This window comes from Acanthochromis polyacanthus, chromosome 17 (genome assembly GCF_021347895.1).
Source record: "Acanthochromis polyacanthus isolate Apoly-LR-REF ecotype Palm Island chromosome 17, KAUST_Apoly_ChrSc, whole genome shotgun sequence".
Lineage (NCBI taxonomy): Eukaryota > Metazoa > Chordata > Actinopteri > Pomacentridae > Acanthochromis > Acanthochromis polyacanthus.
This window is the reverse complement of record NC_067129.1, coordinates 19,357,824-19,375,287: the sequence shown is the minus strand read 5'-3', so window position 1 is coordinate 19,375,287 and position 17,464 is coordinate 19,357,824. Positions and strand designations below refer to the sequence as shown.

At 39.9% G+C, this 17,464-nt stretch overlaps 1 protein-coding gene across 3 annotated transcripts in view; it reads left to right on the top strand.

The window, feature by feature from the left end:
- LOC110961032 (seizure protein 6 homolog) overlaps window positions 1-10,804 on the top strand; it is a 94,456-nt gene extending 83,652 nt beyond the window's left edge. Inside the window, exons 10-18 of one of the 3 annotated variants that reach the window (XM_022208483.2) lie at window positions 4,746-4,942; window positions 5,565-5,759; window positions 6,634-6,825; window positions 7,070-7,264; window positions 7,492-7,530; window positions 7,623-7,734; window positions 7,817-7,913; window positions 8,626-8,699; window positions 9,616-10,804. In XM_022208483.2, the coding sequence (XP_022064175.1) occupies window positions 4,746-4,942; window positions 5,565-5,759; window positions 6,634-6,825; window positions 7,070-7,264; window positions 7,492-7,530; window positions 7,623-7,734; window positions 7,817-7,913; window positions 8,626-8,652 (1,054 nt within the window). In that variant the 3' untranslated portion in view covers window positions 8,653-8,699; window positions 9,616-10,804. Of the gene's footprint in view, window positions 1-4,745; window positions 4,943-5,564; window positions 5,760-6,633; window positions 6,826-7,069; window positions 7,265-7,491; window positions 7,531-7,622; window positions 7,735-7,816; window positions 8,701-9,615 lie in introns of those variants that run through there. The other 2 variants (XM_051937301.1, XM_022208482.2) reach the window with 2 other exon arrangements.
- Window positions 10,805-17,464: the final 6,660 nt, after the last annotated feature.

The window sequence follows — 17,464 nt, the reverse complement described above, 5'->3', positions numbered from 1 at the left end:
ACAACTTTATGGATTTTTCTTTGGCAGCCCACCAGTCCCCTGATGGGTTGACCCACTGGGATTTGTCCCAGTAGGCATGATGGCCAGCACACCACTGGTTGGAGGTTACAGAGTTGCCTAGAAACTAAAAGGTTCTTTTTCATTTGAATTCATATGAACTGAGCCCAGCAATTCAGATGGCAAATATGTTTTTGGAAAAGATGCAGAAGGTTGCTTTTGAAAGCGTGACACTGAAAGCAATTTCCATTCTGTTAGAGTTACTGGAGATTTGCCGGGTTCTTTAAACTTGACAGGTCAGTGAAGGTGACAAAACACCTAGAGGCTTGTGGAAAACAACTGTCATCCCCTCATCTGCAGAATTGAGCCAGTGTCATTGGTATGCAGAGGAGTCTTCAGAAGTACTCTAAAAGTTCGCTTTTAAACAGAGTGTGGATCTTTGCAAACACCTAAGCCATGTTGATGAGGGAGATATTTAATGAAATAAGGCCGCTCTAAACAAATATTGCCTTTATTCAAATTTTTCAAGTAGGTCAACTTTGATATATATATATTTTTGTATTTTGTGCATCTCCATCCTTTACTGTGGCATAATGATGTTTTGGCCCATCTTACACCATCACCACTGCCATTTTTACATCACTTACCTGAAACAGTTCATGACTGGCTTTAAAATACTGAGTATTGCAGCGGTCAAAACTGCACTACTGATCAATATTCTTGTAAAATAAAATGGAAAGATTTATTAATGGACATATGGCAGGAGACAAGGTGAAAATATTCTTGCATTAGTTAACAAATTGCAACACTGGGCAGGGGGTGACAACTATTAATAAGGAGCCAGGTGGGATGACATTTGCACGAAGTGATTGCCAGGTTACTACAGAGAGGACAGTTGAGAGGCCTGTAGTGACTCACCACTGAGCGCTGTGCTAGTCTGGACTGAAGGCATTGTGCATTTGGCATTCTTCTGTGGAGTCAGCAGGGTTCTGAATACACTTCAAGCAGACAGATGAGCCGATAGATGGGGTCAGTGGGAAAATTTAAAAGCCAAGGTTGACTGCAGGATTCTTGATGAGCTAGAATGACTCGGGGGGGACTATTTAGGTGCCCAGACAGGAGAAGCGTGTCAAGTGGTGAAAGAATGGGATTTTCTAATGCTGTCGACCACAAAGCTTTTAAATTTGCCCACAGTGTGGCCATCTTGTCACGCATCAGATAAAGAATCTGGGGTGAACGTTAGTGTGGTTGGGGTTTTGTAAGTTGTGAAAAAGCTGCTGTAGTTCTTGCTCTTGAAAAGGAGGCATCTGTCTTGTAGTGTCAAGGTAGATATCAAAGTTGTGCATTTAAGTGTGAAGGAAAAAGCCTTTTATAATTGATGTTTGATAGCTTTCAGACATGGCACTGTGGAATATTTTTAAAGATTAAAGAGATCCTAGACCAAATCATTAGCTGGAAATGTGAACATGGATCTCAACGCTGTGATCTGATGATGAAAATGTGTCTCACATGTTCAGTTTTGTCCTGGTTAGATTTCTGAAGTGATAAAGGCACAAAGCAGATTCGGCCCATGTTTGTGAAATGGGCTTCAGGAACAGATACAGATCAGCAGAATGGTATTGCGCTGTGGTGATGATAAAATACAGGGTGAAATGCATTTCTATAAAAGAAATAAAATTAAGAACTAGAGCCACGAGGGGGGAAAAAAGCACAGCAGATGACTGAATAATGTCTCATCGTGGACAGCATGAGGCAAAAGGGAGCAGTAGGTGTTGCTGTATTTTTGTGTTGACAGTGATGAAATGCAGAGACTGGCGGTAATCGCATGTTCTAAAAAGACATTGGGTCTGTGTGTGCATGCAGTGTTCTGGTGGAGGTTTAGACGGGCATTGTCATTCCTGTCACTCCTGCCCACAGCTGCTGATTGTCAGGGAACACGGAGGTGTAAATTGTCCCTATAGTGGTCCAGCTAACCAGAGGGAGTACCTTGTCACTCAGCAGCACCTCACTTCAGTCAGATTCATGCAGCCGGCATTCATTATTTGTGTCCGGCAAGGGAATCTTTTTGCACATAAGTGCACCGTGAGATCCACCTGTCATTCTGTTGTATTGAAATGTTCCCCTCCTGCTTTATGAATCAGCTGGTGTTTGGTGAATATGCAGCTTCTGGGGTCTAATTGCATCAGTTATTCGTTAATACTGATAAACATAAAAGAGGTAGGATTTTTCTTTTCTAATGTGGGTGTATTTGGTTGATTACAACAGCAGTCTGCTTCTAATGTGGCCATCGTGTGGGGGAGGTTGTGGATAAAGGACTGCAGAGATGTGAGAAGGTCATACGATTCCCTCTATCATAAATTCACAGCCCCAAATCCTACTACAGTATTTACTCTAAAAATGCAACAGAAATGTAGTCAGTGTGGGTATATTCAGATTTTTCTATCCAACGGTGGTCTAACTTCTTTGGTGCTGCTGGTTAATGAGAGAAAGCCAGAAAAATGAGAACAAAGAGAAGCCTAAACTTAACTCCGGTGCAAGCTGTTCGTTGTTACGTCTACCCGTTGGTGTTTTAGCTGTTGAACACACCCAAAAAAAGGAAAATAAAGTCAAATCAGTGAGCTCAAAATCAATCAATGCAAACGTAGAAATGGAGTTCATAGAGAGGCCATTTGTTAAGATATTCAGCATTTCTATTTTACAAAGCAACAAACAAAATGAAACAAATCACAGAGTAAAAATACAAAGCAGAAATGTCTAGACAGTAACATGTGACATCAGAAGATAATATTCCTTTTGATTGTGAAGGTTGGCAGCCTTCACTGAATCAGTCACTGATATGTATCAAATAGGAGAAACAAACGAGTCCTGTCTTTCCTCAAAGATTTTTCATGTCGGATTGATATTTTTTTTTACTTCTTTGATGTTGATGCATTATTTTTATTTTATTGTACCTTCAGAATTTCTATTCAAATAGTGCATACAGACCCCAGTTTTTATTGTTTATTTACTGTTGCTGCGTTCTTTGCTGTATTTTACATTTATATTTAAATTCCGTACATTAGATATTCATTGCAAATCTTTGCTCTTGAAATATCGCACTCCACATGTGGCGGAGATGAATTTTTTTGTATTCAGCTGAATCTAAATGTATGCATTGCATGCATATTTCACAATTTAAAATGAGAATTTCCACTCCATATTTTTTGCTATTTTTCAAACGTCGTGTTTGTTGGTTCTTGGTGTGACGACGTGGATGCTTGAAGGCTTTCTTGTCAAAGACTGCCCTCTCTGTGAAGTCTGTTTCTATGTGAGCACATTGATTTGAACCACCTGTCTACCATCCTACACATATCTTTCAAGGTGGTGTCTCACATTACGCAGCACACACACTTGCCAAGATTTTTATTCACATAATTGAAATACAAGGATTGCGTCAGTATTATGAATATGCAGCTGCATGTTAGGAATGCTCTCCCATTCAAATCTTCAATCTGACCCCTGCCAGCTGTTCCATACCCTTCTGCAAATATAAAATTTGTGTTGGAAAAAAAAAGATCCAGATGACATGACAATATTGCTATTGTCTACAGAGCACCAGTAAATAAGTTACACGGAGAACCAAACACGAGTGGAAAAGGCGATAGCAGGCTGTTTGAGAACAAAGTGTGATCACATCTACGGTTGAGAGAAAAGCTGGGAATATTTCAGGCGTTGCAACTTGAAATTTCTATTATTGCAAATGTAGAATCACTGGGATGATTATATCACCATTCTGAGAAAGCAGTGCTTTCCTAAAAAAAATAGTTCGCGCACTCTACTGGTAGCTCTATTAGTCACAGTAGGTAATGGCTCATGTAGGTGGAATGTAATTCATAGCTACAAAGCTCCTCCCTATGACTGAAGAATGGCACTGTGCCACTGGTACTCTGAAGGTCTAATCAGGACACTTTAGTGAATCTTAACACAGCCCGTCACAGTCATACAGCTAGTCTGCACTGCTATGTTGACGCCCACTTTAAGACGTGTAGAGCACCTAGTTTCCCCGTCTTGTTATATCAGCAGGGAACTCCAACTTCTGTGACTTATTTTTTGCTCACCATTCTCCATCCCCTGTGCATGAATAAATGTCAGGCTTCATTGTTGCGATATAAAGAGAGCAATGACATATAAACCTCCAAAAGGAAAAGGTTAATGCATTCTTAAATTAATCAGTGATTCTGTCAAACCGGGGCTTCACTACATTATATTTACCTACATGTAAACATGAGCGTGTAAAGGAAACATTTTGATTTCCAGATTACCTATTAGATATTCATTTATCTTCCCTTTCGTCCTGCTACATTCCTGTAATCCTAGTTTCATATATTGAAGCTTTTTGTGTAGGGCTGCTGAAAGAGAATTACAGTGGCTTACTCCTTTGGATTGCTCCTATGTTATGCTCATATGCCCATATAGACACATTAGTACATATTCATGAGCGCAATATGCGGGCGAAGAGACATACATCATGAATTATTTAGTGTTTACTTCACATCGGATCCGTCCAATATAAACAGAATTAAAATTTCCCAAGTACTGCTGACATCGCCAAATACCATCAAGTTTTGCTTTCATCAGCCGAGCAAGTGAGTAAAGGCCCTGAGCACAGTCAGACACTCAGCAAATACACCGCAGAGCCACGGAACATTGTGTGCAGTTATATCATCGGGGGGGGAAAAAATGCAGCCACTCTTGTCTGTCATTTCCAGCCTCCATGTGGGTAAGAATGACCTGCTGACCTTCTATGATGGTGATGACCTGACAGCCAATATCCTGGGCCAGTACAGCGGCACAAAGCCACACTTCAAGCTCTACACCTCCATGGCCGATGTGACTGTTCAGTTTCAGTCAGACCCTGCCACCAACATCTATGGCTACAACAATGGATTTGTGGTTCATTTCTTTGGTAAGACTGCTTTATTCTTATATTTAGCAATTTGCCACGGACACGAAAAAGCCTGCTAAGAAGTGTGACCAAATGTTGTTCATGATGAGAGCCGAGGAAGTCGCTAATTTGTCAAAAAGTCTGTTTGTTCCTCCCAGTCTTTGCCGTCCTCCTGCTGTGCCTTTGTCTGTCTGTCTGTCAGTCTTCTGGCTTATCCCAGGTGCACAGGATTAGGTGCACTTCAACATTTGCAGGTTTTGCCCAGTGCTTTGTCTTTTTGGCCACGTATGCTTCATTTAGAGAGGCACGGATTGACTGGTGCCAAGCCACATGCTGTGTTCCTCCAAGCAAACATCACAAGCCCCTATTTACATTTTCCTCCCGAACCATTGCTGTTTAGACCACCACGAACAGAGCATTGTGCAGCCATATTCATGCCCCTTTAATGCTGTTTCATATTAGGTTCGGCTGAGATTTCACTGAGGAGATTTTCTTATCAAAGCATTTCATATTATGAGAATAGTTTTATATTCCCGGTACCATTGTCTTTGCGTGGCATTTCTGCAATTCCTAATTTCCCACCTTGTCATTCTGTCTCCCGTGTCTCAACACCATGCATCGCCAACTGCTCCGATGCCAAAAGAGGTGCCAAGGAATGACACCTGCTCGGAGCTGCCGGAGATCACCAACGGCTGGAAGAGCACGTCCCACCCTGACCTCATTCACGGCACCGTCATCACCTACCAATGCTACCCCGGCTTTGAACTGGTCGGCTCCGAGATCCTCATGTGCCAGTGGGATCTCACATGGAGCGGGGATGTGCCACGGTGTGAGGAAGGTGAGAGGAGGCACACCAAAAACCGAGGATCGTCTTAATTTGTTCACACAGGGATGACGAGTGAGAGTAAGACCTCACTAGTTTTATACTTTTAGGTATCAAGGTAAGCTGGCTAGATTGAGTGATAAAACCCTCATTCTGTTAGTGAGTCTAATGTGGACACACTACACAGACTGCTGATGGTTTCCAGAATAGCTGTTTAGCCAGTTAGTCATGATTCCAGCACTAAATTAGCGCATGCCGCACTTGAATCTTAATAAAATCATCCAGTAGATTGCAAGAGAGAGAGAGAGAAACCACAGTTGCCTTTTTGCCTGTTCTTACCTGCATTAGCTGCCAGTTGTACACCAAAATCTCTCTCAGTGGTCACTTGAATTGTAGAAAATGTTTGAATCAAGTCAAGTGAAGCCACTGTGAATTATTACAGCACATTTAAAACAAGACATTAACACACATTGCTTTTCTAGTAGACAAATACGATTAATGTTACTAAATTAGCAAACAACTTAAAACATTAAGGTGAAGACTCTACAAAATGTAATATCATACCAATTTGCCTGAGTGATTAAGGCATTAAAGCAAATCAGTCAATCTACATTTCTGCTGTGCTGTTTGTTTTAAAAATTATTATTAAAAAGTATTTATAGATAAATAGGTTGAACAGTTATACAATAGTTCATTACCTTAGAATTGTATCATTCGAAATCTGTTATTTATAAAAAAAAACAACAACTGAAAATACTCTAGAAGTGTTGCAAATTGTTAGTACTTTTAGTTTTTCTTTATTTAAAAAATAAATAATTACTCTGCTGATGCCATCACCAATGCCAGCGATAACAAATTGTCACCTTTTGTTGTCTCAATGCTGCACCAGTCTTGACATGCCAGGACCCTGGAAGCGTGGAGCACAGTCGTAAAGTGATCGCAGGCACCCGCTTCACTGTAGGATCCACTGTGCAGTTTATCTGCAATAAAGGCTACATCCTGTCAGGCTCCGGCCTCCTCACCTGCTACAACCGAGATTCAGCCACTCCCAAATGGAGCGAGAGGCTGCCCAAGTGTGTCCGTAAGTCACATAAGGACGAAATAAGGAGTTTCTCAAATTCACACTGTTTGATGGCATGAATGTAGAATTAGGACGTGTTACTGTTGTGCTAATTTTGCAGCACTTTACTTACTTACTTTGGTGACACACTGCAACCAATCCACTACTGAACTACTTTGGTTTCTTTCAGAGTAAAAGCACAAAATGACACATTTTTTTAGAACGTTTGTTTTGGTGATGTAAAATGTTGTGTCCTTGTCCTCAGCTGAAAAGTACGAGCCATGCAGGAACCCTGGTGCTGCGTCCACCAGCGTGCAGAGCTCTGAAAAGGCCTTTTATCAAGCGGGAGAGACGCTGACCTTCTCCTGCCACACCGGCTATGAGCTGCAGGGTGAGGCCACCATTTATTGTATCCCCGGACACCCGTCACAGTGGAACAGCACTCCTCCTGCCTGCAGAGGTAAACCATGCCCACACACTGAAGCAAACTTTAGTGAAACTGCCAAAGCATTTGGAACATTGCAACCTAGAAAATATTATGTGCTATTGATTTTGTTGCTGTTCTTCCTATTTGTATTGTTCACAAGTGTTTTATATATATATATATGTGTATACACACACTGTGCTTCATGTTGCACAGCTCGGCTCCAAATACTGACTTCCCTGCAATTATGTATGTCTTTGTAGTTTCCTCAACACAATATGTGAATGAGCGCAGGCTGGATGGTGAGTCATGTTTCAAAACATACCTATTAATGTTTGTTTTCTGTGGCTATTTTGCAGAAATAACCCGTGCTTTTGTGTTTTCTTCCTACAAGTGGTTAACAATATGGATTATGGGATGGAGGGAACCAACATTGCCCTTGCTGTTTTTATCCCAACTGCAGTCATCTTGGTGGTTGTCCTCTCGATTTATGTCTACTTTGCAAAGTAAGTTCCACAAATAAACAATGAGGTATTTCATTTGCAATCGAACGGCCTTTTACTGGGTGTTCACTGTTTCTCTGCCCAGACTCCAGGGGAAGTCTATCAGAATGCCAACATCCTCGCCGCCGTACGACAACATGACAGAAGAGTCGGCTTTCGACAACCCTATATATGAGAGCGGAGTAAGTACAGATGTCATGAGCATGCAAGACGTGGATTCACAGAACACCAGTGTGCTGTCCTGATCCTTCTCCATCTGCCATCGTCCTGTCGTCGTCTCACGTTTCATCAGCAGAGGGCACCCTCCACCTCATTTTTCATCCCCATGTTGATCATCAGCAGCAGCTTGTGTTCTTAGCTGATGATGTGGCTCATAAAAATGTGAACGGACACTTCCCGTCACCCTGCTCTGACGTCAGACGCCGTTTTCATCTTGAATTTTCGTACTTCATCCACTTGAACAAAAGACAAAGTCATGTTCCACTTTGTTCTCACTGTGGTATGTCTTACCCGTATCGTATACGTGTCTCAATTTGAATGCTGCAATCCCAAAGGTGTGTGAATGTACATTTTGCTCTAAACTGGTCTGTACAAATGAAACTGTGACATGTTGTTATTTATTTTTCAAATAGTAGAATCTCCATGTTTTCTAAAGGTGTGATTGCCTCAGAGGGCTTTACTTTATCAGACGGGATGCATCAATCACAGAAATGGCTGTTTTATTTAGGCTTTTACTGTATGTCCCTGTGCTTATTGTTTGTAACTGACTCATAAGTCACTGAGATATATTTGCACTGTAGAGCAAACTACCACATAGCCATAGGCTGTTGTGTGAATAGAGGCTATAAGTCTTCTCTTGTTTATTATCCTTTTTTTTTTCCTCTGCTCCTTCAGCACTGGCAGGCTCATTCTAGATACTAAACCCTGTCAGTCTGTCCACTTTGGCTGTACTGCAGAGCAACAATGAGGTGAGATCGACTTCTGAGAGCACATCTTTCTTACTCACTGTCCTCTGAACCTTCAGCCATATATTTTTGACTGCCTCCCCTTATTTCATTTCACCATATTCTTTGCATTACATTTTACTCTCGTGGTATTATTCTTGTATACATACCCACTGGCTAGTGAGAATGTTGAGATACAGTGTTAGCAAGAGTCATGAGATGTGACCTTTTTAGAAATGCAAATCATGTTTGTTTACACCAAAATAATGGATAAAGGAAAACAAGGAAGAAGCTACTGTTTTACTTGAAGACACATTTCTCTCTCTCTGCATCTCTGCCACCCAAATTTTCTAAAAACTTAACAAGTCTGTGCTTTCACGCTTTGTTAACTGTTGCATGTGTGACTATAACATCTTCCCACATGCAGATCGGTCATATGTAGCTAGTAGCGTCTTTTGCAGCACCTTACCTGTTTATTATTTGTTTATTTGCTCTTTTCATTCCTAAAAAATGTCAGAAAAAGATCTGAAACCTTAGCTAAAGTACATACAAAAAATTGCACTTATAATAGTGGTGCAAGGTTTGTGCAGAGATGCTTATAAGATGTCTACAAAGAAATCTATTCTGATCATGTATTTATTTCAGTTCCTTCCATGTTCACATTGAATCAGTGACATTGCAGTGCACAATGTGTAAATAAAGAGACCTTTATTAAATCACCTACAAATTGCAAATATGTACATCTGCTACACAATGTTTTTCATCTAACCTCACTCTGATCGTTTTGCATATATATTGACTGAGTTTGAACAGAAAATGATGTCATATATCACCCCAAGGAGCATTTAAATGTTGTACTTAAAAAGGCTTATCTGCACTTGACGAACTCCTCTCTAATTATCATTCCTTTATTAATCGATTGTTTGTCTGGTCTTTACAGGACAAATGAAAAACAAAAAAGATTAAGAGGTGTCCATTTAGAGACCTTAAAGCAAGAATTGCTCAAGCTTTGCCTTTTGGGACCCTCTCTGCACTGCTCATCTTTTTCTCCAGCATAATTTTTTTCTCTGTTCTCAATTTTTGTTTTCCGTTTTCCCCTCTTTGTGTGTATTACTGTAAATATGTCTTTCTTTCCACAGTCAAATCTGTGAGTCTGTGGAACACCATGGTGATATTTTTATAAAGTAAACTGTGGATGATCGTCGGTGATTGTATGCTTTGGAGTACTTTATGAAGCCCTGAGCCAGTGGCAATTAGGGATTGAGGGAAATGATGCTTCAATTGTTGAGATCTGTTGGATACAAATCCCCCCCATTGACTGACATTCTTTGGAAAATTTGCCATCATTACTTTCTTTTCTTTGTGTGTGTATGGGTCTGCTATTTGTAAATAAACTGCCTGTCCAATATGAGTGCCTCACGACTGACTATAACCTGAGAAATCACATGTGAATATGTTTGTAAAACGGAATCTTTCGTTTAACTCTCATTTTGTATTTGTTGGCCTGGCGTTGTTAGCCCTCTGCACTGTGTTCACTCTTTTCCATCATACAGAAATTTCACAAATAGTGCAGGATATTTTCCTACCAGCTGATGTTTGGTTCCAACTGCAGGATTTCTCAAGTTTGCATTTTGACATGGGACCCGTCAGCTGTGTGAACGACTGTTCTTATGTCACACTGTAAAGTCTGATTCAAAGGAAAAGTAGCGGTTAGTTCATTTGTGTTTGTACCAGAATGCGTTTGCACCTCAGCGTCAGCGGGTCCTGAGATAAGACCCGGTGAAATCCAGCGATAATAACCCCTGGATTTACGTGATATGCTGAGGTTGTTGAGTCAAACACCAGATTGATCCCCGTGTTACAAAACAATTTAAATTCCGCACTGTGCAACATAAATCCATGTGTAACAGATGGGTGTTTGCTTGGGTAGCATTGTGTTGCATCTGCTTGTGTTAAAATTTGTAGATAAATCTCATCTCCTTTGTGCATATCCTTTATACTCTAACAAATGTTTTTTTTCAGCATCACAGCTTTTGCAGCCACACCCAGGAAACCAAATCACCTTCAAATATATAAATATATATATATAATCCTCTGATTAACAATAAAATAAACTGTTGTTTAAAGTACTCTTGTGGACTCTTTAATGCGTGAATTAGATGGTGCTGTTTGTTAAATTTCATTAAGCACATGAACAGAATCTTTGCTTCAGCAAACAGGGCAGAACCATTACTGACATCTGGGCTGTAAATACCACAGCAAGTCAAAACGCTTGACATGTAAAGGGCCTGCTAGGAAATCTTTATTAATCTAACATTATTGATTTGTACTCCAGGAGCAGCAGAGTGAAAAGGCCAGACACCAGAAGCAGCAGCATAAACACTTACTCTGCAGTGAGCTGTTGAAGCTGATTATGTCTGTGTACCTATGAAGTGCATGCTCATATTGAGGAGAAATTAAAAACTGCGATGTGGTTATTTACCCCTAGATGGCAGCATGACTACAAGTAGGACTTGAGGTGCAGCTATGCGGTTAAGTTCACATCCTCAACCCATTGTTATGATGTTATCGTATAGATACAGTCATGTGGAAGACGCATTCTTTCAGCTTACGTTCGTGAAATGTCGGTGCTATTTCTTGTCCTCGTTTGCCCTAAATATGATATTCAAAGGTCTTTGACAAATTGCTTGAGTCACTTCACTAATTAGCACAGCAGTTTTTGATCACTCACGAGCATTTACACACGTGGTTAGTGTTATGGTGTAGCATTGTGAGAGAGCCCCAATCTTACGTGGACCGATGTACATGAGATCTCTGGTTATCTGACTGCAGGGACCGATATTTTCTTATCTATTAATTAAACAACTGAAATGTGAAAGAAATCAATCTGTAGATTCACTGATCGCATCATATCTACCACTTATATTTCACATTCTGCATTAATACTCTTTACATAAATGACGGCTGTAAGTTCAAGTCGCACTGGTTCACCTTAATCTGTCCTGTCAGACGTTCCTCAGACTGTGGTTTAATTTGCATTATAGTGAATTATATCCAATAAACTGATTCATCATCTATGACGTGCATCCAGCCAGAAGGTTTTATGACCATGTCACGGTGTCTGTTGTTGTGCTTGTGTTTATGTGGGAGCCGGTTTGTCTCGGTGGATCGTTCGGAGGCAGTCACCCGTGATTTCAGCTGAGCTTTCACTCTGATGCAGGGGACATTGAGCAGCTTGAGCCATTAAAATGTAAATTTTCTGTGCAGTCTGAGGAAGAGGACCACAACTGGGGATCTGGTCATGCATTAGCTTGTTCTCTTTACTTCACATGTTAATCACTAACACACTGCCCCATAGTCTGCTGTTACAGACTTGAAAGACCCCACTGAAGGGTAATTAAAAAATAGAATGAAGCACAAATATATATAAATAAAAATGAAATACTGTTTGATGATTGTTTTGTAATTACTGTAGGTCAAACCCTTTGTGTGTATGTTCATTTTATATATAAAAAATAAACTATAAACTCTTTACTAAATTGGCATTAAGAAATAATATAACACAAATTACACAGCGTTGGTGAGCTGTGCACCACAGTGGACAACACGATTACTTATTGCATAAATGAACAACTAGCAAACATATAAAATCATATTCACATTGTAATGTCGCTTGGATTGAATTTAAAATACCTGCATTTCACATTTACTCTGTAGTTCACCAATGTCCTAAAGCTGAGTCAATACTACAGTTTTGCTGACCAAGCATAGATGGAATGAAGTGAATGAGTGAAATGAAGGCACTGGATATGAAACGATGAACCAAATTTAAGATACTGTATAGCCATGAGCCGATCCAGATTAGTTTTTGTGGGGGGGCACAGGGGGGGACAACAGATATTTTGGGGGGGCCACCAAAAAGTTGTAAGAAAGACTGAAAGCTGCTACCGACCTCTCGCTTTTACAAAATATTTTTCATGTTTTTTTTTTTCTGGCTCTTTAACCCAATAGGAAAGCTGTATATGACCTTTTCATTTTGGACTATTAACATTCAAATTATGATGGACTTGTTTCCTTGTTTATGTGAACTACAGCATCATCAGCTGCAACATCTGCCTGTTATGTAAAACTGGTAGGCTCAATGACAGTATCCTGAGGGCAATGAAGTGACAAATACTATGTGAGAACACCACTATATACAACCCTGTCAATTTTCACTTCTTAGAATGTTTACTGACAATTATCACACCTAAAATAAGAAATAATATTCTGTACTTTTAGCAACTAGTTCTCAGCTGTAAACCAGAAACATCATTGGGTTCTGTATACTAATCAGTCTAAATCAAAATGAGTACAACCCAATACACAGTGAACAACAATAATCTGTACCCTTGATCTGTGGTAAAATAATCTGAAATGTAAACTTTAAAATACAGTAAGTAGCACTCTGTACATTTAATAGTAAACCTGAGAACAATAATAAACAGTAACAATACTCCATATTCTTAAATCAAATACAATAAAATAGTTGAGGTTTTAGGTGGAATATTTCTTTTAACCAGCCCCTCGGGTCTCTTTGAGGATTTTGGATGGAATTCTCGGTTAAACCAACATTTTAGGTGCACGTCCAGGGATTTTTGGTGGAATGTTCCTTTCAGGTGGATTTGTGAGGACCTTGTAGGTGGAATACTTCCTGAAACCAACCTTTTAGGTCAACATTCAAAGATTTAAGGTGGAATATTCCTTTAAACCAACCTAAATTTCATGTTTTGATCATTATCAAGTGAGAAACCTCAATCCAGACTCCTCATAATGACGTTTGACATTTATGCTGCTGTTATTTGTTTAGTCCAGACTAAATGGCTGAAATCCACAACTGTAATTTTATTTTAGGACTCGGTTATTTAATGTCAAAACAATCCATGTGACTCTAAAAACTCAACAGCTTTACAAACTCTAAGACTAAACTCTCCACAAGGATCCAAAATAGTAGTAGTGAGAGGTTTTTGGTCAGAAACATTCTGTATTCTTGTTTGTGAACCATCGTTGGTTGTCCAGAAGGTAAGAGTTCCTGTACTGATTCTCTGTTTAAAGAGGTTCTCTGGTAGGCTGCAGGAGACTTTAGCGTTTGGGTTGTGCTAGTTTTATTTGGTTTTTGTACGGTTTCATTTGGACAGCTATCTTGAGGCCCCTCCATGTGGTTTAGTGAGGTTTTCTGTAACAGTTATACAAAGCAACCTGCAGCAGAAGAGACTTTGAGAGTTTTTAGGAAGGTCTGTATCCAAATCTCAGGACGCTAGAAAGCAAATCTCGTTCCAAAACACCGGTTTTGGCGCGAACTCTCGCGCGATTTCGGAACGAGATTTGCTTTCTAGCGTCCTGAGATTTGGATACAGACCACAACAAAGAGCGATCGCCAGGTAATGTGGAGGTTTTCGTTCACTTCTCATCTCTAGTATGTTGTGGGACACTCATTGAGACTATCTGAGCCGGTCAGTGTGGAGCAAAAGCACGTTAGGGCGGGACTTTGACGCGGTGGGGCCAGCTGCCCCATACTCTTCGCTAGCCGAGTTGCTAGCTGAGCTGCTAAGCTGCCTGCCTGGCTAAATACTGGAGCTACGTCGAAAATTCATTTCTCCATCAGTCACATGTATGAAAGTACATATGGAAACAGACCCCAGGTTGAAAAAAAACGAAGTTCCCCTTTAACTCCTAAGTTTAGGAAAAGTTCAAACAAAAGACATAGTTTAGATAAGACTTGAGAATGAGCTGATTTTGAACAAACATCTCAGACTTTCTGAGCTTCAGCACCTCTAGCAAGATATTTTAACAACAAGCAACTCAAGAGATCCAGAAGTTGGAGAGAGTTAGCTTTAGCTGAGCCAAAGAACATGTGGGACGCTAACCTAGCAGCAAACATTTCAGACTTTTCTCTGTGAGTTCTGAGAAATAATTTCCTATTTAATGACAGAGCTACACATCTGAACTCAGTCTCATTAAAACAGACTCTAATTCAGTGTCATCCATCCATATTAAAGAGCAGTTACCCAAAATGTTTGCTGCATGAGCTCCAACAAAACCTGTCCAGGTGGAAGGCCACTTTGACAAACAGGAAGTGGTAGATTCCAATCAGATTTATAGAAGGGGGAACCGGACTGTACTAAGTGTGGTTGAGTATAGAGGGATGTTTTGTGGGTTTTTAAGGCTGATAATGATTATTAGTGAGACATTTGGAAGAGACATTCATTTGTAGTAAATGAAAGTATTTAAAATCTTGGAGTTAAACTTAGAAGAACACAAACTCTAACAGAAAACTTTGTTGATATGTTTTTGTTTTGTTTATAGATGTTAAGTTAAAGGAGTTCTATTCGTGACGTATAACCAATCAAATCACTCCAAAAGACAGAGCGACCACAGCTAGATAAAGGTTCAGAGCCAAAGTAGCGCCATTTTTAAATTTATTTATTACTGTAAATCAGTAAAAAAATCAGTAAATCAGTCAGCCCACAATTATTACAATTCTACAATGTATGTCTCTTTCCTTTGACTTATTTGTACAATATAGGATGTATAAGATGTCATTTTTTTTAACCAAAGGCTATACTATGATGTTTTCTAAGAGACATATTATGCTACTCTGTTTGTTCTGGCCCTGAGCCGCTGCACTCCTCCTCTGTTGTTTTCTGGATTGTACTCAGCTGCATGTCTTCGTCCGCCCGGCCTCCGTTGACTTGTCCCGCCTGCCATCTCTGGAGCTGAAGCTGGATTGGAACAGACCAAAGTACTGTCCAATCACGATGCCAGCTGCCTCTAAAAAGGCTCCTTCATCTGGCGGCACTTCTTCTGAGGGGAAGCTGAGCTTCAGCAGAACTTTGGAGATGTGTTCCAGTGATTGGTGGATGTGTGGGGAGATTGAGAGGGACCTTTGAATTGTTCAGAAAGGAAAACAGGGAACCCATTGGTGGTTTTAGTTTAGGGTGCTATTGCGGTGTGTTCTTGGGTCTTAAGAGGTGAACAGGAAGAGGTTTTTTTCGTATTGGTGATCTTTTACTTTGTTTCTGGTTGGAATGCCCATCAATGTCAACGTGAAGTTCACTTTTAGTTCTGTTTATTTATTTTTATTTTACTAACACCCATTGGCTTTTAACCCCCTCACATGTTGTGTTGTTGTAAACTTATTCTTTCAAATAAATACTCATCTAACCCTCTGGAAACCAGCGTTTGAACTGTTTTTGTGTTGTTCCTTACCTACTTCTGACAGCCGGGACATAACAATGTTTTGTGGACCAAAGGCTAAACTCTGATGTTTTTAGAACGACTTGCTATACTATAGGCTTTTTTAATTGACATATTACTATGGCATTTTTTTTTGTTTTAGTTGTTTTTTTAGGAACATATAAGAATTTGAACAGTTCTAAAAATTACTATATTTTTATTTGTGCAATGAACTATTATTTTATTACATTTTTTAGACCACATATTATACTCTGATGTTTTCTTGAATGACATACTATTTTGACAATATACTGCATTATGACATTTTTTGAACCACATATCATACTTGACAATTTTAGTCAACATCCTATCATTTTGCGCTTTTTGAACCACATAATAATCTGTGGGCTCAAATAGTGGCACTTATCAGTGAGCTGCATCTATTTATTTTATTTTATTTTATTTTTGCTATTCTTGTTTAAATCACACTTAAATGTGAACTAGAAATGACAATATATTAATTTAATTTTTTTAAATGATTAATATAAATGAACTCTGACCTACTATAGTTCAAGGGTCATTATTATGCGCATGCCCAAAACGTAGCATTTGTGGAGCGGCAAAAACAAGATGATTGACCCTAAAAAAGATGTCAGAAAAAAGAAAGAAAACCTATCATTTTCACGATGAATGGGAGGTTGAGTTGTTCTTTTTTTTTTAACCAATGTGAAAGGAGCCTGTGTCTCATTTGCGGGGCGACTGTAGCGACGGCAAAGCGACACAATATGGAGAGACATTTCACAACTTGCCACACAAGCTACCATGCTAACTACCCACCGTGCAGCGCACTACGAGCAGAAAAAGCTCGCGATTTAAAGGCGGCTTTGAGCAAACGGCAATCTTTTTTCACGAGACCGGTGAAAAGCTCCCAAAAAGCAACCGAAGCCTCATTAAGAGCAACGCAATTCTTGATAAGGAAAAAGAAGGCCTTTTCAGATGGGGTGGTTGTCAAAGAAGCAAAGATGATAATTGCTAAAACTGTGCTTGAAGACGAGAAGTACGGTATGATCGGCCGACACACAGGATTCATTGCTCACTGTGAAGGTGACACAGAGTTCCCAAACTTCCTGCATTACCACTGCATCATCCACCAGCAGTCCTTATGCGCAAAAGTGATCGGCTTTGAGCACGCGATGACTCCCGTTGTGAAGATCACAAACAGCATCAGTTCCAAAGCAAAACAGCACAGAACATTCAAGGTACTATTGGAGGAGCTGTCAGCTGAATATGGTGACCTGCTACTACACACAGAAATCTGATGGCTCAGCAGGGGACGAATTCTGCTTCGTTTTTTGTCACTTTTGGGTGAAATCAAAGAGTTCATGCAGTCCAGAGGGGAAGACACCTCGCTGCTGGAGGACACTGACTGGACACTTGACCTTGCATTTTTAACGGACATTACTGGGAAACTGAACAGTTTGAACTGTGAGTTACAAGGCAAAGGTAAGACTGTTGCTGATATAAGTGCTTTAAATGCATTTAAAGCTAAGATGAGCACTTTCTCTGTGCATTTA